Source organism: Suncus etruscus, chromosome 1 (assembly GCF_024139225.1).
Source record: "Suncus etruscus isolate mSunEtr1 chromosome 1, mSunEtr1.pri.cur, whole genome shotgun sequence".
NCBI classification, from domain to species: Eukaryota; Metazoa; Chordata; class Mammalia; order Eulipotyphla; family Soricidae; genus Suncus; species Suncus etruscus.
The window spans coordinates 8,396,909-8,420,808 of NC_064848.1; the positions used below are offsets into that span (position 1 = coordinate 8,396,909).

Here is a 23,900-nt window from a genome sequence, read left to right on the forward strand (position 1 = left end):
CCATGATATTCTTGAATATCATTTTAGTCTCAATACAAATAGAAACTTTGCATTAACTTCAGTCAACATCAATTTCACATTTTAGACTTTTTAAGAAAGGGGGCTATTGAGGCTCATTCCTGTTCTGTCATTTTGTTATAATACAATTGCTTAATTATGAAAAACTTTCAGCATAAGCACAATTTGAACCAGAGAGATAACTCAAAATACCAAGCACATGTTGTTACACATGGTCCCCAAACGCCAACAGGCACAGGGCCAGGAGTAACCCCAAAATACCACCAGATGTGTCTAAAAGCAAAAACATACACACATACAAACACATATATGCATACAATTATAGAGTTATACAGTGAACTTCCAGTAAACTTGTTGATTTGACAGTTATTAAGATTTCTGACCCTCATTATAATTTATATCTTTTGATCCTGTGTAGATTGTTATTTTAAAGTTAATGTTAAGTTTATAACTGACAATAATTAAAATGTTGACATATAAATATTTTTTTTGGTTCTGTTTTGTTTTGGGGTCACACCTGGTGGTGCTCACCCGGCAGTGCTCAGGGGTTACTCCTGGTTCCATGCTCAGAAGTCGCTCCTGGCAAGCACAGGGGACCATATGGGACACCGGGGAATCCGATGACCTTCTGCATGAAAGGCAAACGCCTTACCTCCATGCTATCTCTCCGGCCCTTCAGGGTTATTCTTGACTCTATGCTTAGAAATCACTTCTGGGGGCTGGAGAGATAGCATGGAGGAAGGGCGTTTGCCTTGCATACAGAAGGACGGTGGTTCGAATCCTAGCATCCCATATGGTCCCCTGAGCCTGCCAGGCGTGATTTCTAAGCGTAGAGCCAGGAGTAACCCCTAAGTGCTACCGGGTGTGACCCAAAAACCAAAAACAAACAAAAAAAGAAATCATTTCTGGCCAGCTCAGGGAGATACCAGGGATCCAATCTGGGTCTACTCTGTGCAATGCAAGTGCCCTGCACACTATTCTATTACTCTAGCCCTGACACATAAAAGTTTTTTTATAAGCAAAACAGGTTTTATTTTATTTGGAAATTTTGAGGAAGGGAAGGGAGAGGGTAATAATGCACTCAAGAGACAACACTGGCTTCTCCAAAGGTGGTGAGAGCTCCAATACACGAGCAAGCATGAAAACAGGAAAAGTACACATCTCAAGAGGGGAGATGCAGGCAATATGTGCATATAGGAACCGTGTGCTTGAACCCCCAGGAGCACATGTGCCTTATAAATATTTTAAAGAAAGAATGTTTGTTTTGTTTGTTTTGGGGGGGGCATACCTGGTGTGTTCAGGGGTTACTCCTGACTCTGCACTCCGAAATCACTCCTGGCAGGCTCAGGGACCATATGGGATGCCAGGGATCAAACCCAGGTTTACCGCATGAAAAGCAAATGCTCTACCCGCTGTGTTATCGCTCTGGCCCCTAAAGGAAGAATTTTTATTTTTTTGGTTTTTGGGCCACACCCGGCGGTGCTCAGGGGTTACTCCTGGCTGTCTGCTCAGAAATAGCTCCTGGCAGGCATGGGGGACCATATGGGACACCGGGATTCGAACCAACCACCTTTGGTCCTAGATCGGCTACTTGCAAGGCAAACGCCGCTGTGCTAGCTCTCCGGGCCCTAAAGGAAGAATTTTTAAAAATAAAATTAGTTTTTAATAATATGAAGAATCCAATGATTTCTAAGTATCAAATTTACAAAGGGGGCTGGAGAAATAGCACAGCGATAGGGCATTTGCTTTGCTTGCGACTGACCTGGGAGGGACCTGGTTCGATTCCCAGCATCCCATATGGTCCCGCAGCCTGCCAGGAGTGCAGAGCCAGGAGTGCCACTGGGTGTGGCCCAAAAACCAATCAATCAATCAATAAAGTTAAAAAAAATAATTAAAAAGATTTGTTCATTAAAAAAAAGATTTGTTCATGCTATACTTTGATATTTTATTATAACAATAAATTTATTTAAGACAATTGGATTTCTAATGTTTAAAATCTGTGTATGTTTTCCAGATGAACCAAACCTTTATCTATGCTTTTTTTCCCTCCTGATAAAATGTAAGAAGAATAAAGTATACAAAAAAATAAAGTGAAGACACAGGTGGCTGAAAGTGATGGTCTTCAACCGCCAGCCCTGCCATGGTGTAGCGCTGTACCTGTTTACCTTTTCTCTGTGTATGATGAAAAATTTGAGTCAGTAGTTATGAATCTGAACAGATTGCAGGCAGTTAATAAAATTGTTCTCTTGTGATTCAATATAAAAAAAAAAAGACAACAGCAGCCTTTCCCTCTGAGATACTAATAGTGCTACTTTGCATGAATTTCTCTTTTTGCCTCTCATCAGGTATGGTCTGAATATGCGTTGCTTGGCAGCCCGGGTCAACTATAAGACTTTGATTATCATCTGTGCGCTCTTCACTTTGGTGACAGTACTTTTGTGGAATAAGTGTTCCAGTGACAAAGCAATCCAGTTTTCGCGACACTTGAGTGGTGGCTTCAGAGTGGATGGATTAGAAAAAAGAGCAGCCGCCTCTGAAAGTAACAGCTATGTGAACCACCAAGGCAAACAACAGCCTGAGGAGGCATTCCCACAGGAGCAGCAGAAAGCACCGCCTGTAGTTGGGAGCTTCAATAGCAATGGGGGAAGCAAGGTGTTGGGGCTCAAATATGAAGAAATCGACTGCCTCATAAATGATGAACACACCATTAAAGGGAGAAGAGAAGGAAATGAAGTCTTTCTGCCATTCACTTGGGTAGAGAAATACTTTGATGTTTATGGGAAAGTGGTTCAGTATGATGGCTATGATCGGTTTGAATTCTCTCATAGCTATTCCAAAGTCTATGCACAGAGAGCCCCTTACCACCCCGACGGCGTGTTCATGTCATTTGAGGGTTACAATGTGGAAGTTCGAGACAGAGTCAAGTGTATAAGTGGGGTTGAAGGTTGGTATCTGTCTTCTCTCCTTGCATTTGTCTGACTTGATGATGTTGAGGAATAAGAAACTTCAGGTGCTAATAATATAGCATGTGTATGCATTGCTGATTCTTTAGAAATCTTGCAGAAATCTGACTTAGTAGGGAGGAAGATATTAACCCTAAACCTAAGGCCACTTTCTAGAAGGTCTTATTTCAAGACTACAAAAAGATCAGACCTAATGAAATGGGATCATTGTCTTAGAACCTAAATACCAGGAAGGTTAAGGCATAACAGCTCAAGGAATGCTGTATTTGGGGCCAGAGTGGTTGTCGCAAGAGGTTGGGTGTTTGCCTTGCAAGTGCTAACCTAAGAATGACCTAGGTTTAATCCCCCAGTGTCCCATATGGTCCCCCCAAGCCGGGAGCGATTTCTGAGTGCATAGCCAGAAGGAGTAATTCCTGAGCATGTTTTTGGGAGTGGCCCAAAAGCCAAAATAACAACAACAACAATAATAATGCTGTGTTAAACAGTTATTATCTTGGGAGAGGCCATAGGAAAAGGAAGACTCATTTCCCCAGTGAACCGATCGTCTTATAAGTACTAGTTACAAGTCTAGTTTACAAGTCTAGTTAGCAGATTAATCAGGTGGTACTATCTCTGGAAGACTTAAAGTTCTTAAAATAGAACAATACATAGACACTATTTTCTCTGAAGTCACACCAAACACCTGTCGTAGATCACATCTCATCTTTTATTGTCTAAAACTTGGGATGGTGACAGGGATGCGGTTATTTTTACATATAATCAGTACATTTTGAAATTTATATTTCAAACCTAGAAAGCTACATTGAATTTGATTTTACTTCAATGATGGGGAAACAGTACATTTTAAGATTACTTGGCTTGAGTTTTATTTTCCAAATTTTGCTATAAAATAACTTTCTTACTACTTAAAAAAATTTTTTTGTTTGTTTTTGGGTCACACCTGGCAGCGCTCAAGGGTGACTCCTGGCTCTATGCTCAGAAATCACTCCTGGCAGGCTCTGGGGACCATTTGGGATGCCAGGATTTGAACCACCATCCTTCTGCATGCAAGGCAAACACCCTGCCTCCATGCTATCTCTCTGGCCTCACTACTTAAAACAGGGGTCTCAAACTCGCAGCCCACGGGCTGTTTGCGGCCCTCCATACAACATTTGTGGCCCTGCCCTAGAGGAATCTTTTTTGTTTTGTTTTGTTTTGTTTTAGTTGTTTGGGTCACACCCCCCCAATGTTCAAGGCTTACTACTGACTTTGCACTCCAGGATCACCCCGACTTTGCCTCCTGCGGCCCCCAGGTAAATTGAGTTTGAGACCCCTGACTTAAAACATTTAATGATATCTTTACCATCAGTATCTTCTGAAGAGGAAGATGGCCAGATTCACTAATATTCTTACCACTTAAAAAAAACTCTTTTAGGGCCAGAGAGATAGCATGGAGGGTAAGGCATATAACTTTCATGCAGAAGGTCATTGGTTCGAATCCCGGCATCCCATTTGGTCCCCCAAGCCTGCTAGGAGCAATTTCTGAGCATGGAGCCAGAAGTAACCCCTGAGTGTCACCAGGTGTGGCCCAAAAACCAAACCAAAACAAAACAAAACTTTTTTTTTTTTTGGTTTTTTAGGCCACACCCGATGACGCTCAGGGGTTACTCCTCGCTATGCGCTCAGAAGTCGCTCCTGGCTTGGGGGACCATATGGGATGCCGGGGGATCGAACCTCGGTCCGTCCTAGGCTAGCGCAGGCAAGGCAGGCACCTTACCTCTAGCACCACCGCGCCGGCCCCAACAAAACTTTTAATAGTCTGTTGGTTCCTATGCCTCATAGTTATATATTGTTATCACTCATCTTTGTGATATAAATAAATCTTTCCTTTATTAAAAAATGCTATTTGATTTTTTAAAATAACCTTTCTTAAAGAAAAAAACATGGAAATTTTAACTATAATCTAGGATTTTTCACCTAGATGGTCCCCAATTCCTTAAACTACTTTGAAGCTACATCATAACTCATAAAATTTTTTAGTTGTTGCTGTGTCCATCTAATACTTGTTTGATTATTTGGGAACCACAGATATTTTCCTCAATACATACAGTACAATAATTTTAGCCACTTGATATTATTGGTTATTTGATATTTGTCCTTTATAGGAAATTACTAAGAATGGCAAACATTTAATAAGTTTTGCTTAGAGCAGTAATATGGTAAATGAAATGCTTGCTTGCACTTGGTCAGCCTGAGTTCAATTCTTGGAGTACATAGGATCCTCTGAGCCCCACCAGGAGTGCTATCCCTGAGTGCAGAGCAAGGAGTAAGCCCTGAGCACTTCCAGGGATTTTTGTTTTTGTTGTTGATTAAAAAAAAAACTTCACAAAAACAAAGATAATCGACAACATATTATACAATCTATTAAGAAATTTGTGAATAAACATTGAACTTTATTTTTCATATCTGATTGATTTGGTGTGAGTTTTCCGAAATATTGAAGACATCGTAACAACGGAACTCAAAAATTGTTGCTAACCCTATACTATCCCAGACATAACAGTGAAGGATGGTGTTCAGAATAGTACGCTTGTAGATATCTGGATATAATTATTTACTTGGTTTCTCTATCTTCTAGGCGTACCTTTATCCACACAGTGGGGCCCACAAGGCTATTTCTACCCAATCCAGATTGCACAGTATGGGTTAAGTCATTACAGCAAGAATCTGACTGAGAAACCTCCTCACATTGAGGTCTATGAAACCGCTGAAGACAGGGACAAAACCAGCAAGCCTAATGATTGGACCGTGCCAAAAGGCTGCTTTATGGCTAACGTGGCTGACAAGTCTAGATTTACCAATGTTAAGCAATTCATTGCTCCAGGTAAGTATTGTTGGTGCCCACTAATTTAATGTTTTACATTAAATTTTACTACTCTCTTAAAATTATTTATACGGTTAAAAATAAAACACATGAGCTTTATGTTGCCTTTAGAAATAAATGGTGTTCTCCAGGTGGAATCCCTAAAAGTAGAACATCTTATAGTCAGGGTTATCAAAGGAGTGTTTACTGTGTAAGGGCCCAGCCATAGAATGTATACTAAAATCCAGATTACAGCACTGTGTGTGTGTTTTTTTTCCTCCAGGACTCTATATTTCACAGTAATGATCAAGTTCCTTAGTTTATTTTACTATTTCAGAAAACTTCAGTTTTTTTTGGGGAAAAGGTGATGCTGGGGCTCGAACCCAGCATTATAAAATAAGTGCTTTAACATGCTTGGTCCTAGTTTTCTTTCATTTTAAAGCTATTTTATGGGGCTGCAGAGATAGCACAGCAGATAAGGCACTTGCCTCATACATGGCAGGCATGGCTTTAATCCCCTAACACTCCACCTGGCACGAGATCATAAGAGTGATCTAGCGCAGAGCCAGGAGTGAGCCCGAGCACTGCCAGATATGCCCCAAAACAAAAAAGAAACTAGTTTACCTTAACCTTAACATCTGAAGAGATGATGTTATGGGTAAAAGCCTTTTATAGCATGCTGCTAACCTAGGTTCCCTGAGGGTCCCCCAGAAAATTTTAAGAAACCAAAAAAAAAAAAAAAAACAAACAAAAACTAACCTATTCTACATAAGGTAAGATTTTTTTTCTTTTTTTCTTTTGGTTTTTGGGTCACACCTGGCAGCGCTCAGGATTTACTCCTGGCTCTATGCATAGAAATCATCCCTGGTAGGCACAGGGGACCATATGAGATGCCGGGATTTGAACCACCGTCCTTCTGTAGAAAGGCAAACGCCTTACCTCCATGCATCTCTCTGGTCCCAAGATTTTTTTCTTTATGGAGAATATGGTCTTTCCTTTTTCTATTTTAACCAGCAGCTTTTTTTTTTAAAGATCATCTAGCAACAGGCCTACTTTCCATATTGAATTCTTTTAACGTTATAAATTATCTCAGACTTCATATAAAGTAATTTTATTATAAAATCAAATTAATTTTATGCAACATTTCCCCTTTTACAAAGACAGTCTTGTTAATTAGGGTATATTTTTTCCCCACTAATCAATATCCATGAGAATTCATGAATCCATTATTTTAAAAGATAATGAAATAATTGTGATACTTCAGGCTTAGTTCCTATGAACAAACATTTTCAAAAGAAGCATTGGTTCCCTGCTTTCACCAACCTTGCAAGATGCTAGAGAAAGGTTAGAATATCCTCTGTGTTCTCGCCTTGGATTATTAACAACTGATTCAGAGACCTTGAAAGCCTCAATACTAATCTCATTCTAGATATCCCTAAGTAATGGATTTATGACTGTTTAATGCAGTGCAAATAATGGATGACCTTTAATTGTTCATCTATAAGTAAAACTTCTTTTCTCTATGGTTTTTTCTTATACTCGGTCCATAGAGCAATTTGCTTATTGTGAAACAGTAGTATCAGCTGGATGATACAATAATAAACATGTTTAAAAGTACTTAGCTTGAGGTATTTTAAAAGTTTTTCACAATAGGAGATAGTCTAAGTCAAGGGAAATTATTTTTGTTTGTAGTTAAAATTTTTGAGATTACAGTAACCCTCATTTTGATTTCTTCAGCTACTGCAAAGTTGTCTAGAACTTGTCTAGAAGTTGCTTTAATCTCTTAAATTCTATGTAGAGCAATACATTTTTCATTGTTCATTTTTGGATATTCCAGATAAGACAAAAGCTGGTCCCCACAAATTAAGATTTTGTTCTGCAAATCAAGAGATCAGACTAATTATTGCTAAGGCGGTTGTTCCAAGCATATGAATTTGAGAGCTCTAACATTTTCGCCCCCAGTGAAACACCAGAGTTGGAACTTGGTTGGAACTCCTTGGTGGTAGTTTTTTAGCTAAGAATAGGATGCTTGTTTTTGATCTCCTGGGTGTTCCTGAAATACATTTGATGCAACTGTCTGAGAGATAAGTTGGAATTACTGTATTTTTCGCTCTATAAGACACACATACTTTTTATGTGAGAAAAACAAGAAAAGAATATTCTAAAGCAAATGGTGTACTAAAATATTTAATAAACTATTAAATATATATATATATATATATATATACACACACACACACATAAACTATAACATATGCTCTCCTCCCTATTCAGGCTTCAGCTCTAGGCAGTATTCGCTCCATAAGACACACAGACATTTTTCCTCATCTTCTGGGGACAAAAAGTATGGGGTTTTTTTTTGAGGGGGTCACACCCGGCGGCACTCAGGGGTTCCTCCTGGCTCTATGCTCAGAAAGTGCTCCTGGCAGCCCCGGGGTACCATATGGGATGCCGGGATTCAAACCAATGACCTTCTGCAAATGCCTTATCTCCATGCTATCTCTTCAGCAAAAAGTGTGTTTTATAGTATGAAGAATATGGTACATTGGAAGTGGTTGCTCAGAGCAGAAGGAAATCAGGGATGAGATTTTATTGAAGCATAGCTTTGGGAGGTGAAGCATTGTGGAGACAATGGACCTCAGAGGGGATAAAACTCCAAAAGACACTTGAAAAGAAATAGGGACTGACATGGAAAGACAGAAATCTAAGTAAGTGAAGCTCTGAAAAACCAGAAATCAATCATTCGTTGTTTCTCTCTTGTCTCTCTGTCTCTATCTCACTGTTTCGCTAAACTTTGACATCTCCCACCAACCCACCTACTCACGCAAGAGAGCAGAATCCCTACAACAAAGAACCATACAGCTTTTTTGTTTTGTTTTGTTTTGTTTCATTTGCTAAATAATTTCCTTTTTTCTAATTTTAAAATGGAATGAATTGAAATGTTTTTCCTGTCCTATCTTATTAAGTGAGCTTTCCCTTCCTCCAAGCATTTTATTTACTTCATTTCCATCATCTCATTTTCTTCTCTCAGTATCTGTTCTTTATCATACATGTTGTGAACTTTGCTTTTTCTGCCTAATCCTTTTTCTCCTCTCAGTCTTAAGATTCTGAGTAGGGCCTTATTCATTACTTTACAAAGTATATCAGTTGATTAAAAGAAAATAGTAATAGTTTTTGTGTGGAAAACATTATTTTAAAAAACATTCTTGGGGCCGGAGTGATAGCATAGAGATAGGATGTTTGTCTTGCAAGCTGCTGCCCTGGGATGGGCCCAGGTTCAATTCCTAGCATGCCATATGGTCCCTGAGCCTGCCAGAAGCAATTTCTGAGTGCAGAGCCAGGAGTAACCCCTGAGCACTGCTGGGTGTGGCTCAAAAACCAAAAAAAAAAATTTTTAATAAAAAATAAAAAATTAAAAAAAATACCTTTATTTAAATACCATGATTACAAACATGACTGTAGTTGGATTTCAGTCACAAAAAGAACACCCCTCTTCACCAGTGGTGGGAATCCACCCCATATTTCTCCACCCACACACCCTGTCTGTATTTAAGACAGGCATTCTACTTCTCTCAGTCATTAACATGGTCTTGGTAGTTGTTAGTGTTCTAACTGCACTCACCCCTCCTTGTGGTGAGCTTCATATTGTGATCTGGTCTTTCAGGGAAAAATACATTCTTTTTTCTGGTTTTTTGGGTCACACCTGGCAGTGCTCAGGTGTTACTCCTGGCTCTACGCTCAGAAATCACTCCTGGCAGGCTCGGGGGACTATATAGGGGATGCAGGTATTCGAACCACCGTCCTTCTGCATGCAAGGTAAACCTACCTCCATGCTATCTCTTCGGCCCTCCAAAAAAACATTCTTAAGTTCTTTTATAAACCATTGTTTTTCACATTTCTCTTTTGTGTTACCCAAAATACATGTGCCCATTGTTTCACACCTAGTCAGGAAATTGGCTTCTAATCATTTCTGGGAATAATTTCTCAGAAAGCTGGGCTCATGGATTTCAAGCAGCAGGAACCTTAAGTGATCTATTGGATTTAAAGCAGAAGACTTCAGATAGCACATGATTTCCAGCTGAACTCAAGAACCTTGCCTGGTACCTTTCTACAATGGTTGTAATAATTATAGTCAACCCCCTTCACTACTTCTCAGATCAGTCTGAGTGGAGTTAAGGGCCCAACATGGGCTCAAGTGGTAGAGCACATGCTTTACATGTGGAAGCCCTGGGTTCAAATCCTGATATCACATGTTGCCCACTCCCAGCACTATGGAGTCTCCCTTGGAGTCTTTACCCAAGAACTCCCTCCCTGTCACCAATGACCCAAGCACAAGAAGTGGTCTCAAAATATAGGTAGACCAGTAGGTAGATGAACTGTGGGTTTAGAAACCAGGCTCGGGCCCGGAGAGATAGTACAGCGGCGTTTGCCTTGCAAGCAGCCGATCCAGGACCAAAGGTGGTTGGTTCGAATCCCGGTGTCCCATATGATCCCCCGTGCCTGCCAGGAGCTATTTCTGAGCAGACAGCCAGGAGTAACCCCTGAGCACCGCCGGGTGTGACCCAAAAAAAAAAAACAGGCTCACAAGATTGTTGTGAAGACTAAGTTTAAATTGAGGGCTGCAACCACTTCTATGTAACTCTCTAATGCCCTCTTGTGGTAGTGAATTTTTGTGGTAGGAAAATTGATTGGGGGGGGGGGGGGAATGTTGTTAGTTTTATTTTGTTGCTCTTTTCTTTTTCTCCATGAATTTTTTTTTTCAACCGAAGTTGACATTTTGGGGCAGGAGGATGTTTGGGCCATAAGTGGCAGTGCTCAAGGAGTGACTCCTGATGGTGCTCAGGGAACTATATGAGGTGCTAGGGTTCAAACTAGGGTTGCAGCTGCTACAAATGTTCTCTGGCTCCTTTTGGCCATTTTTCTACTTTGTTTATTTGCTGAGACTTTTATTTCAAGAGACTTTTTCATTCATTAATGTAGCATTTTAAGATGATTTTTAAAAGTCTTTGTCACTCAAAAATATGAGTTGCTTTAGTATTGATGTCAGTTATCTCACTCATATTGTGGTTTTCTTGGTTCTTGGCCTGATGAGTTGTTTTTATTCCATTTTATTGAAACCATTGTGATGTACAAAGCCCTTCATAGTTGAATTTCAGTTATATGGTGAATCAGGGCCATTCCCACCACCAGTGTTGACCTCTCTCCACCGATGATCCCAGAGTGCATCCTATACTACCACCCTTCCCCCCTGTTTTGTTTTTTAGTTGAATTGGTATGAACTACCAAGTTATAAGGTTATCCATGATTGATTTTCGGGTACAATATTGGAGCACCAATTCCTTCACCCCAATATCTTCTTTCCTCCATCAGTGTCCCTAGTTTTCCTCCTGCTCCCTCGGTCTGCCTCTAGGACTGGCACTTTTTCCTTTTCCATTTTTTTCCTTTTAGGCATGATGTTTTGCAATTTTTGCTAACAAAGCATCATGAATATCTCCTTTTATCGCCCAATTCCTGACTTTATTGGAGTTCTTTGAGCAAGTCTGTTATATTGAATCACAACGTAGCTGATTGAGCCATGTCATTTTATTGGATTTGTATACATTAGAGTAAAAATTAGAATCAAATTCTGAGCATTTCAGTTTTCTCCCATTTGGACTCCTAAAGATTTATGGTTGTGTAATTTGGTGAAAATGATGTCATAGTTAATAGTTTTGTTTAATGAGGCATTATTATAACATGAAAATAAGCACTCGAGTCTTTTCTGCTGCATGTAATTCTATCTGGGGTGATTCATAATTCAGAATCCAGCAGTGTTTTAGGACTGTTCTACTCTCATATTCTATTTTACCATAGATGTAGAAAATAATGTTAAAAGAAAAGATTACAAGTTGCCATTTTCCAGATAAAATAGAGCTTTACTTATACTTACCTAGCAGGCTCCCCTGCTAAGATGATCATGAAGGTTTTCCCAGGGTGTGTCTTGTCTATTGCACTCAGGATGTGCTGACCCCTGTGATTTTCCCAAAGGTGGGAAGAACAACTACATGATTTGTGATAGTGGGGGACTGTGATAGTGTTCTCCCCTGAAAAAGAAAACAAATAGAGCTTACAGTATTTTAGAAGTATACTTTAAAATTACTTTGGAGGACTGAAAAATAGTACAGTGGGGTAAAGCTATACTATGTGCCTTGCACATGACAAAAGCAAGTTTAATTTCAGGCATCCTATATGATCCCCAGAACATTGCTAGATGTAGCCCTAAAACCAAACCAAACAACCCGCCCCCTCAAAAAAAAATCACTGTTGAGGGAGGGGACTTGGGACGTTTCTGGCAGTATAAAGGTTGATGGATAGTGTCTACTCCCTGCTTAGTGCTTACGAGGTTACTCCTGGAGGTGCTAGGGAGGACCATGCAGGGTCAAGGATTGAACCAGGGGCTCCTATAAACAAAGCATACCCTTTAGCCTTTTGAGCCAAAAAATCAGTATAAAAATTCATTCAGAGGTCTAGAGTGATAGTGTAGTGTATTTGCCTTTCATGTAGCCAACCTGGATTTAATCCCCAGCATCCCATTTGGTCCCTTGAGTCTACCAGGAGTAATTTCTGAATATAGAACCAGGAGTAACCCTTGAGCCACCAGGTGTGGCCCTCTACCTCCCCCCTCCAAAAAATAAGAAAAAAAGACATTTAGGGGTCAGATTAATAATACAAGGGTTCAGGCATTTGCCTCGCATAGGCCAATGGTTCCTCAAGTATCTCTAGGAATGCTTCCTACACATAGCTGGTTGTGGCAAAAATAAAGTTAAAGTCAGGGCCTTTACGTTATTGATGTAACTTCCATAATTACCTGTTCCATCAAATCAAGTCATGAAGCATCTTTTATAGTCATGTCCACCTTGCTTGCTAGAATATAGAGTTGGGAACATTAGCGGTCAGCTCACCAAGCTAGTATTCTGCTGGCTAAGCAGACTGTACATATTATCTCCAGATCACTTTCTACACGTCATCCCTGGGGCACATCTGAATTGGGCTCTTCCGCTCTAGTTGCATGAAGGGGCCACTTTCACCATCATTTTTGTTTTACCCTCTTTGGATATAGATCTAGTAACTATAATTTCTTTCATGGTCATTAATTCATTAGTGTTTGGTTTGGGGCAAACCTTTTAACCTGATAAAGCCTTCATATCTTTATAGTGTCACAACTCGTGCTCTGCCAGCCTCAGAGGTTATCGAAAGGATCAGATGAGATAATGTGTGAATGTGTTTTGAAAATAGATTCTGTACAGATCAAGATATTTATAGCTTAGTATTCGTACTAGATAGTTGTCATCTAAATTTAATGTTTCACCCTTAAATATTTTGTACTACATGTATTTTTGTCCTTGCTGCTGCTATTTGATTTTAATATGCTCTTGGTAAATCAGCCCTATTTAGAAAGTTATATTTCAGGGCCGGGCGGTGGCGCTAAAGGTAAGGTGCCTGCCTTGCCTGCGCTAGCCTAGGACGGACCGCGGTTCGATCCCCCGGTGTCCCATATGGTCCCCCAAGCCAGGAGCAACTTCTGAGCACATAGCCAGGAGTAACTCCTGAGCGTTACCGGGTGTGGCCCAAAAACCAAAAAAAAAAAAAAGAAAGTTATATTTCTAGCAGTCAGCCATCATGGTACCATGCAGGAGAAATTTCTTATTAGTCACTTATCAAATAGTGAAGCTTTTATTATCTTATTAGCCTTTGAAGCCAGAAATCAGAAACACTATAATTTATTACTGTTTTAAGTCCCTATTTTTTTTTTTACTCCCCACAATTGCCCTGAAAAATGTTGTCAATTCTAACATGTGAAGACACTGAGACTCAAAAAGATTTAACTTGATAATCTCAAAGCTAGTAAATTGTAGCATATAGAAAAGGAAGTAGATTAGGAATTTAAACAAGACTTTATTTCTTTTAAAATTTTCAAGCCCATCTTCTCTTCTTTATCCAGTACCCCTCAGATTTCATTAAATGTATGAGCCCATTGTTTAATTTCCAGAAATTTTATTCTCAATTCCTGAAAAATCTAAAAACAAATTTGTCATTTTCAGTGTCAGATAGTAAGTAAAGAGTAGGTGTTCTGGGGGCCGGCGAGGTGGCGCTAGAGGTAAGGTGTCAGCCTTGCAAGCACTAGCCAAGGAAGGACCGCAGTTCGATCCCCCGGCGTCCCATATGGTCCCCCAAAGCCAGGGGCAATTTCTGAGAGCTTAGCCAGGAGTAACCCCTGAGCATCAAACGGGTGTGGCCCGAAAAACCAAAAAAGAAAGAGTAGGTGTTCTGGGTTCAAACTAGATTAGATCCCATTATACCTTAGGCAAGTTAATTTCTCTATGTCTCAGTTCTCACTCATAAAGCCTGAAAGTTAATTTCTCTATGTCTCAGTTCTCACTCATAAAGCCTGAGTAATGGGCCCGGAGAGATAGCACAGCGGCTTTTGCCTTGCAAGCAGCCGATCCAGGACCAAAGGTGGTTGGTTCGAATCCCGGTGTCCCATATGGTCCCCCGTGCCTGCCAGGAGCTATTTCTGAGCGGACAGCCAGGAGTAACCCCTGAGCATCGCTGGGTGTGGCCCAAAAACCAAAATAATAATAATAATAATAATAATAATAATAAATAAAGCCTGAGTAATAACATTAACTATTACAAGGACTCATGTCAAAGCACTTAGAGGGTGGCAAACACTTATTGACATTCCTTGAACACAGAAGTTGAATTCATATATAACCAAACATTCTGTTAGCCTCTCTCTTGCATTATCTACTGAACCAGTTTTTGTTTACTTCTTTCTTTTTCAGAAGCGTATGCTGGAATATCAATTGATGATTGACAAGCAGGCATTTGATCTAAAAAAGTTATTTGGTCCACAATACCATAGACATTTTTTTTAACCCTCCAACATAAGCTAGATAGGCCAGATGATCAGATTGGCCTGATGCTCATCACTGATTCATCAGTTCTGTCATTTGCTTATGGTTACTTTATTGTTGTTGGGAATTTTTGTTGTTGTTTTGGGGTCACTCCTGGCAGTGCTCAAGACTTAAGTCTGGTTGTACACTTAAGGATCACTCCTGATAGTGCTCAGGGAACCATATGGGGTGCCAAGAATAGAATTGTCTGCGTGTGCAAGGCAAGTGCCCTAGCCATTGTACCATCTCTCCTAATCCTTGACTATGCTACTTTAATAGTAACAATAATAATAAAAGCAAAATATTGAAGTGTAGATTTTGTATAATGATCATCAAGAAACAAATTGCTGGAAACATGTTTTTGTCTTTGTTTTGGTCCATACCTCGTGATGCTCGGAAATTTCTTCTGACTTTCCGTTCAGGAATTACTCCTGACTGTGCTTGGGGAACCATAAGGAATGCCAGGGATTGAACCTGGGTCAGCTATGTGCAGGACAAGCACCTTACCCACTTCAGTCCTGCCGTAGACTTTTATATTCAAATAGCTTTTAGTCTAGTATTTTCCAAGGTCTTAATAATTCTGCCCCCAGAAGGTGTGCTGGACCAGTTAGGAGTAGAAGAGGGGGGCTTGCTGTGGGTGTAATTAGGAACGCATTCTGTTTGTTTACTTAATAAGTTCCACGGGGTCTCTTTTTTTTGTTTTGGTTTTTGGGCCACACCCAGTGACGCTCAGGGGTTACTCCTGGCTATGCGCTCAGAAGTTGCTCCTGGCTTGGGGGACCATATGGGACGCCGGGGGATCAAACCGCCATCCGTCCTAGGCTAGCACAGGCAAGGCAGGCACCTTACCTCTAGCACCACCGCCCAACCACTCCACGGGGTCTCTTTGAGTGTTTCTTTTCTTTTTCTGAAAAAGTACATAAATTTGGGAACCACTCTTTTAGGCTGACCACATAAATTTGGGAGCCTCTCTTTTAGGCTAACTTGTCTGTGTATATTTTCCCCCTACAGAAACCAGCGAGGGTGTATCCTTGCAACTGGGTAACACAAAAGATTTTATCATTTCCTTTGACCTCAAGTTCTTAACAAACGGAAGTGTGTCCGTGGTCCTAGAGACCACGGAAAAGAATCAGCTCTTCACGGTGCACTACGTCTCCAATACTCAGCTGATCGCTTTCAAGGAGAGAGATATATACTATGGCATTGGACCCAGAACCTCGTGGAGCACTGTCACCAGGGACCTGATCACTGACCTCAGGAAAGGAGTGGGTCTTTCCAACACGAAAGCTGTCAAGCCAACCAAAATAATGCCCAAGAAGGTGGTTAAGTTGATTGCAAAAGGGAAAGGGTTTCTTGACAACATTACTATCTCCACCACGGCACACATGGCTGCCTTTTTCGCTGCCAGTGACTGGCTGGTAAGGAACCAAGATGAGAAAGGCGGCTGGCCCATTATGGTAACCCGTAAGTTAGGAGAAGGGTTCAAGTCTTTAGAGCCGGGGTGGTACTCTGCCATGGCCCAAGGGCAAGCCATCTCAACACTAGTCAGGGCCTACGTGTTAACAAAAGACCATTTATTCCTCAATTCAGCTTTAAGGGCGACTGCCCCTTATAAGTTTCTCTCCGAGCAGCATGGAGTTAAAGCTGTGTTTATGAACAAACACGACTGGTACGAAGAGTACCCAACCACACCCAGCTCTTTCGTTTTAAATGGCTTTATGTATTCTTTAATCGGACTCTATGACTTAAAAGAAACTGCAGGGGAAAAACTGGGGAAAGAGGCAAGGTCCTTGTATGAGCGTGGCATGGAGTCCCTCAAGGCCATGCTCCCACTATATGACACTGGCTCAGGGACCATCTATGACCTCCGTCACTTCATGCTTGGCATAGCCCCCAACCTCGCACGCTGGGACTATCACACCACCCACATCAATCAACTCCAGTTACTCAGCACCATCGACGAGTCCCCTATCTTCAGAGAATTTGTCAAGCGATGGAAAAGCTACCTTAAAGGAAGCAGAGCAAAGCACAACTAGAACAACAACTCGAAGCCAAAATCAGGTTTCAGCCTCTGCCCAGACACTTAAGCTCTCTCTCTCAGCAGAGTGTTACGCACACTTGCAGAGGCAGTCACTGGGTTTTGTGGATTGATTTGTGGTGATAAGTGATCCTTAAAGCCAATCTTCTGAGAGCATTGCATTCCATGGGTTGGATATTTAGTAATGTAGGTGGCAGTTAGAGCAGTTCCCCTGCTAGTCTGGTCCCTCTGTTTGAGAAGAGGATTGTGAAGTAGCTATTACTGATCTTGAACACAACATGGGGCTCTTTTAAAATGTGATTATTTATATCTGTTGAAAGCATACGTTAAAAAAGAATAATGTGCTGTAATACAGTAAATATGTACGTGTAGCCTGAATAGTGGACTGTGTGCAACAATTTAAGTGATGTTTCTTTTCTATAGATTTCCTTTCTTGAGAGCAAATGAGCACTTGTTGGCATTTGTTTGATTTGTTATATATGGAGATTTTGAATTTCTGTTTTCCTGGCAATGTGTGATTGAAAAACACAGCCATGTTCAGGCTTCACAGCTATGTAATGTAAGCACAACTAAAATGAAGCTTGTTGACTGCACAAGAAATGACAAAAATGTTATGTTTTATGAAACTTGATCTACAATCAGTAAAGGTCTGATAATCAGTCTAATCCTCCCCATCCCTATCCCCACTGTGATGGTTTCTTTTTTGTAGAAACTTGTATTTCATTTCAGACGACACTCAAGAATTTTGTGTATTAAGGGGCACATTTTGGCAGCTATTATTTGGACATTTTATTATAAACCTAAATTTGGGAAGGAGCTGAAAATTTTGATAAATCTTTATCACCACTGCCTTTTTTTTTTTTTTAACATTTTTTCCACTATCAAAAAGAGTAGACCAGATATTACAAGAATCATCATAGGGTTTTTCTGGCTTGGATTATCCTTGACCATCAAGCCTTTGACTCTGTGTTTTATTTTTTCCTTGCAATTTTAATTTCATTTTAGCTATTGGGTAGAAGTGATATTACTATGTTCATGTATCATCAGACTTTCATGGATTTTAGAGTCCACTATTCCTCACATAAGTAGATTTTCATAACCCAGTTGCCAGGGCCATTTTCTACTATGGAACTCTAGGCATGAAGACAAAACTGAGTTGAGTTTGACTTTACCATTCAAGAAGCAGAGTCTGACTAATTCAGTGGAGTTTGTCTGTAACCCATATCAAATGGGCAAAAATGAGATACCCTGCATATATGTTACATCTTCATTGAATTCAGTTTACCAACACTACTTAAAAAGCTGAAAATATGTATGTACACATGCCTATCGTGTGTATGCATATCCATATTTGTGTGATAGTGGCAAAGGGGGGCACAGTTCAGATAAAGAACTTCAGTGAGCAGAGGGTTAATTTACCCTTAAAAAAGTAAGTTTCATCTCCCTGGTTCAATGTGCCCACAACTCTATTTTACCCATTTCAAAATTGTGGTTTATTGGGTTTTCCTCCAACCTCTTGACCTTTGTTAGATGTCTTAACATGAATACCCGGGCTCCTTCCTTTTAATTTTTAATGCAGATATTCAAAATTAAAACTTCTGCCGATCTGGATGCCCCTTTACTTCATCCTTTTTGTCGTCTTTTGGAATGGTATAGACTTCTGCCTTGTGTTTGCACACTGGTACTTCAGATTACGAGACTTGGTGAAAACCGTCTGGTACTGCTTCTGTGACAAATATCAGTGCCTTAATGATGCGACTGTCCTTTCCCTCGGGGGAAAAAAAGACAGTTTGATCTAGAAATGGCATTGCTGTTTCCCTGCTGTTGATTTCACATTGCAACAGCAGCTTGACTTGTTTCCTGTGATCCCAGATTTTCAGAGACTGAGTTCCATGTGCAGCAGCACCGTAGTACAAAGCAGTGGCCCTCAAACTCGAGGATGCCTCAGAATTACCTGGGGGGCTTGTCCAGCAGCAGCTCTGAGCTGTATTATCAGGTCACCTCCGAACAGGATCCTTGGCTTGTTTAACAAGCATCAGCCATTGTGGTGCAGGGGTCCTTCGCAGGATCTGAGCTGGAGGAATGAGGCCCTATAGCCACCATGATATTTTTTTGGTTCCGAACACCTGCAGTTTCATAGGGTTCTAAATCATAAAAAATGTTTACTTGTTCTGAGTGTAGAGATAATGGGGAGGGTATTTTAAGCTTTTTTTTTTTTTTTTTTACATCTTTCTTGGTTTCAAGATTATGGGTATGGGTTTTTAAATCTATCTTGAGTTAGCTTTGTTTGTTGTTCCAAGAAATCCCTGCCATTTCAGTTGTAAAATCAGCCAAAAGTTACCAGATGAAGGTCAAGTTTGACCCTTCCAGGGTCCTTGTACATAACGGCTTTATCCAAAAACCATCTAGTGTCTATGAGCAAACTGAGAAATGACACACACAAGCACAACTTTTCTGATGTGGCAGTTCTCCTTTGTCAGCGTGCAAACTTTCACTGAAAGCTGCTATTTCCATGCTCCTTGTACTTGTTCTTGTTTTTCTTCCATTGTACATGTGGGTTATATACCATGTGTTAAATATGCAATAAAGTGTTTACCGGATGCCCGTCTGAAGGGTGGTCCTTTGTAAAGCTGTATAGACTTTGCAGTGAAAGCACAATGTGCCCATGTTAGTTTTATATACAGCGAAACTTGATTTTTTGCAGATGGAAAGGTATTTTGTTTCTATACAAAGTAAATGAATTGTTTGTGCTTAATGTAAAGCTGCTTTATAAAATTGTAAAATAAAGTTTTTATCTTAAAGAGATATTCCTGGATATGTGTCTTTTCTCATCTGAGATTATTTGAGCCCAGCGAGCCAATTTCTGACCATCATTCCTTTTCAACCCATGACAACTAGTCAGGCAGCAAATATTCATTAGAGACACATCACTAAAGGTCTTAAGACCTTAAGAAACCAAGTAACTAAAGGTGAGAGTCCTGAAATTTTTCCCTAAAATAAGTGTTATGGATCTGGGAAGACAGGTGAGGGCTAGAGCACATCTTGCATGCTGGAGGCCCAGCTTCGATCCCAGGAGCCCTCAAGCTCCACCAAGTGTGCCCCCCCAAAAAAATTAATTTTTGATTTATTCTCTGTAAATGTTTGAGTTGTCTTATTTTTTTTAATCCAGGGCCACATAAAAATTTCTCACCCTGTTCTGTGATATGGCTCTGTTGTAAAGAAAAATATAAATTCTACATTTTCCTCCAGCCTGAACCACTGTAGCTAGTTTTTCATTAGAAAAAAATATTTGTATGGACTAGAGAGCATGGGAGGAAAGGCCTATGTATGGCATGAAACTGTGACCTAAGAGACCCTTTGAATCCTTGGCACCACAAATAGTCCCCCCAAGTACCACTAGGGGTCATTTCTGATCATAGAATGTGGCCCAAGAATGGCCTCTGAGAACTGCTGGATGTGATTCAAACAACAAAAATTTATTTGTTCACAATTCTTGAGAATTCTGGTCTAAGATCAAGGTTTCTTTTGTAGTTTATGTTTCCTGGCTTACTTGGTTACCCATGTATGTGATTTTCTGCTTTCTTGAAAGGGTACTAAGTTAGACTGAATCAGGGCTCACTGGGATGCCTCATTTTACTTTAATCGTCTCTTCAAAAGTCCTGTCTCCAATGAGAGTCACAATTTGAGGTTCTAAAAGGGATCAAGGTTTCAACATGGACTGTGAAAGCACAAAATTCAGCTCCAAACACCCACTCTGCTCAAGTGCACAGAAAAGGAACTAACCAGGGTTGCCACACAACATTGTGGGCTTTGGATGGATAGAAAGCTAGGCTATGGGCTCAGGAGATTAGGCCCCATAGCTTGTCCACTATAGCATCAAGAGCCTACTCAACTCAGGGCTGTTGGATTAGTGGTCCCACCCTAATTAATACTAATCTATACTCTGGCGAGATTATTGGATTATTCCTTACTTGGTTTTCCTCTCCCACCCTAGGGTGTGATCTGTTCTTGTCAATAAAAGCAGGGGTCTGAAAAAGGCAGTGCTCATTCTTTTGGCCTTCCTCCACTATGCTGGATTCCTTCTTAGAAGCAGGAAGCTTGTGTGATGGGATTCCTGGCTTGAGTGCTTGATTTTCTGAACCCATTCTTTTTTTTTTTTCTTTTTTTTTTTTTTTTTTGGTTTTTGGGCCACACCCGGCGGTGCTCAGGGGTTACTCCTGGCTGTCTGCTCAGAAATAGCTCCTGGCAGGCACGGGGGACCATAAGGGACACCGGGATTCGAACCAACCACCTTTGGTCCTGGATCGGCTGCTTGGAAGGCAAACGCCGCTGTGCTATCTCTCCGGGCCCTGAACCCATTCTTGTACCTTTTCACTGTGTGGATTATTTCCAGTATCAACGTTTGCTTCCAGAGTATCTCACCAGATACTCATTTTGGAGCCTGTGGCTTCAATTATACAGGGTCAAGGGTGAAAGTTCAGACATCATAGGCAAAGCCCTAACTTTGATCCTAACTCCTGATGGCCCTGTTCTAGCTCTGGGCACAAGCCTGGAGTTCCCTGAACCTTACTGGCCTCTGCATTTCTAGACCTGAGCATCAAACTGTCACAAGAATTGGCTGTGTATTCTTGGGAGTGATTCCCAGGTCCCTGACCACTGACTGGGATGGGACATAAATAAATAAATCTGGACCCCTGGGTTTTAATTGCCTCTTAAATATAGTCCAGAAAAAATTGGTCTTAGAGTCAAGAGAATAACAAAAGGTAACCTCTAAAAATAATGTTAATACCAGCTGCTTGACTGTCAATCTTCCTATTCATGTGCCATTTCCATTAGCCAAATATAGAGTTCAAATACTGAAGTAAAAAAAAAATAAATAGGTCCCTCCCTCTTCCCTCCCTCCCTCCCTCCCTCCCTCCCTTCCTTCCTTCCTTCCTTCCTTCCTTCCTTCCTTCCTTCCTTCCTTCCTTCCTTCCTTCCTTCCTTCCTTCCTTCCTTCCTTCCTTCCTTCCTTCCTTCCCTCCTTCCGTTCCTTCCTTCCTTCCTTCCTTCCGTCCTTCCTTCCTTCCTTCCTTCCTTCCTTCCTTCCTTCCTTCCTTCCTTCCTTCCTTCCTTCCTTCCCTCCCTCCCTCCCTCTCATTGGTGCAAATCAAAAATAAAAATAAATAAATAAATCATCAAACAGGGAATTTATAGGATTTTGTTCAGGGACAATATTTTTATTAAAGCACTATGATTTACAAAGTTATTCATAGTTGAACTTCAGACAATGTTCCTGTATTGATGCCACCACCAGTGTCAACATCTATCTACCAATGCTTCCAGTTTCCTACCCAGATCTCCCCCTCTCAGCCTGCCAGCTTGAAAAGCACCTTTTTAAGTTTAGTTGTTAAAGTTTAGGTCTCATGATTTCACTGTTTTGACTCTGCTTTGGATATTCAGTTCTGTCCTTGATATCACCAATGTACCGATATCCCCTTGACCACTGAGCCCTCCCCCCCATTATTTCACATCTGTCTCCCCCTTTCTTTCCTCACTATATTCTGGGGCCAAGAGTGATCTTGGAAACTCTCCCTTAAACTAAATGTATGAATACTTCTTTGTGTAATTATTCTGAATACCACATATGTGATATCCTATATGTATCCTTCTGGTTTCATTTAAAAATATATCTTCCAGTTGCAGGAAATTGCATAATTGCATCATTGCTGATATGTTTAGTATTCTATCTGGGTCCATATTTTTTTTTTAAATCACCAAGTCTGCTTTATTGTAGTTAACAATAAAGGAATGAAATAGTGATATTCAGTAGATCAACTCCTTAAGGCAGTGGTTCTCCAATAGGGGTGCACCCTCCAGGGAGGCACGTTTGACCTTGCCAAACACTGTCCTAACAAGCTAAGCCCCGTGTTTATGTCTCTGTATGTCTCTGGAGCTGACAGTTGCTGTGTCCTGCTCAAGCCCCGCTTCGAAAAGCTATGCATTGCAAAACGTACTCATTATAGCCATTAATCCAGACATCACCTCTGATGAAAAAATCAGCTCAAGGAGGGGGGGTGGTGGAAAAAAATCAGCTCAAATTGTTTTATATATTTTTGTTTTGCAGGTTAAAGTTTTTTTTAATAAAGACATTTACAGTCGCATGGGGGGGAGCGCAAAAAATGTTTTCTTCCTAGGGGGGCATGACAGAAAATAATTGAGAAGCACTGCTTAAGGGTGTCAAATCACTATTAGGTGCTAATTGAAAAATAGCCTTGGGCCCAGAGAGATAGCACAGCAGTTTGCCTTGCAAGCAGCCGATCCAGGACCAAAGGTGGTTGGTTCGAATCCCGGTGTCCCATATGGTCCCCCGTGCCTGCCAGGAGCTATTTCTGAGCAGACAGCCAGGAGTAACTCCTGAGCAACGCCAGGCGTGGCCCAAAAACCAAAAAAAAAAAAAAAAGAAAGAAAGAAAAAATAGCCTTATCTAATTCCAGCTACCTGCCTGGCCTGCCCAGGGGAGAAGGCACTGCCCACTGCCCTGGAGCCACAGTCTGGATGCTCAGGTCTCTGCTAGGCTTAGGTTGCACATCCTTACCCCAAATCTAACATCCAGAAATGGTGAAGACACTAAAAGCTAAAGGGGCTAGGTACCCACAGCATGTCATTTTCTTACTGAAGATGCCTCCCCTGCATTCTTTCCAAGTCTTTGCACCATCTTGGAAGGAAATGTTATGTTGCAGCCACAGGTGAGAAAACTGGTGGGGAAGTTAAACCATTTCCTTGAAATCTTTGAGCTATTTGTCCAGCTATGGTGAAACCCACCCACGATGTCTGACCCCACTTCCTCCTTCTGAAATATTGTCCCAGGTGGTGACCATGACCCACTCATTGATGGCAGCCCTGAGGCTCTGCACTGCTCCTCCAAGGAAGCAGACTCAGCCAGGGCTCTTCTTCATACTCATGCTGGCCTATTTCCTCTTGAGCTCCAAAGCATAATTGGGCCTTATTCAACCAAGTGAATCCAACAGCCAGAATTCCCTCTGGCATATGAACCCCATTAATTTCTGTTTATGGGGGAATGCAGCCACCATCTCCCATATTTCCAGCACTATACTACTGTT

General features: G+C 40.9%; 1 protein-coding gene and 1 non-coding gene across 3 annotated transcripts in view; both read left to right on the plus strand.

Moving 5' to 3' along the window:
- GLCE (glucuronic acid epimerase) overlaps positions 1-16,999 on the plus strand; it is a 202,611-nt gene extending 185,612 nt beyond the window's left edge. Inside the window, exons 3-5 of one of the 2 annotated variants that reach the window (XM_049777861.1) lie at positions 2,364-2,962; positions 5,599-5,844; positions 15,771-16,999. In XM_049777861.1, the coding sequence (XP_049633818.1) occupies positions 2,377-2,962; positions 5,599-5,844; positions 15,771-16,795 (1,857 nt within the window). In that variant the 5' untranslated portion in view covers positions 2,364-2,376 and the 3' untranslated portion in view covers positions 16,796-16,999. The remainder of the gene's footprint in view (positions 1-2,363; positions 2,963-5,598; positions 5,845-15,770) is intronic. The other variant, XM_049777862.1, reaches the window with a different exon arrangement.
- Positions 11,745-11,909, plus strand: LOC126033476 (U1 spliceosomal RNA). Its single transcript, XR_007504455.1, has one exon. It is a non-coding gene; the product is annotated as a U1 spliceosomal RNA (small nuclear RNA).
- Positions 17,000-23,900: the final 6,901 nt, after the last annotated feature.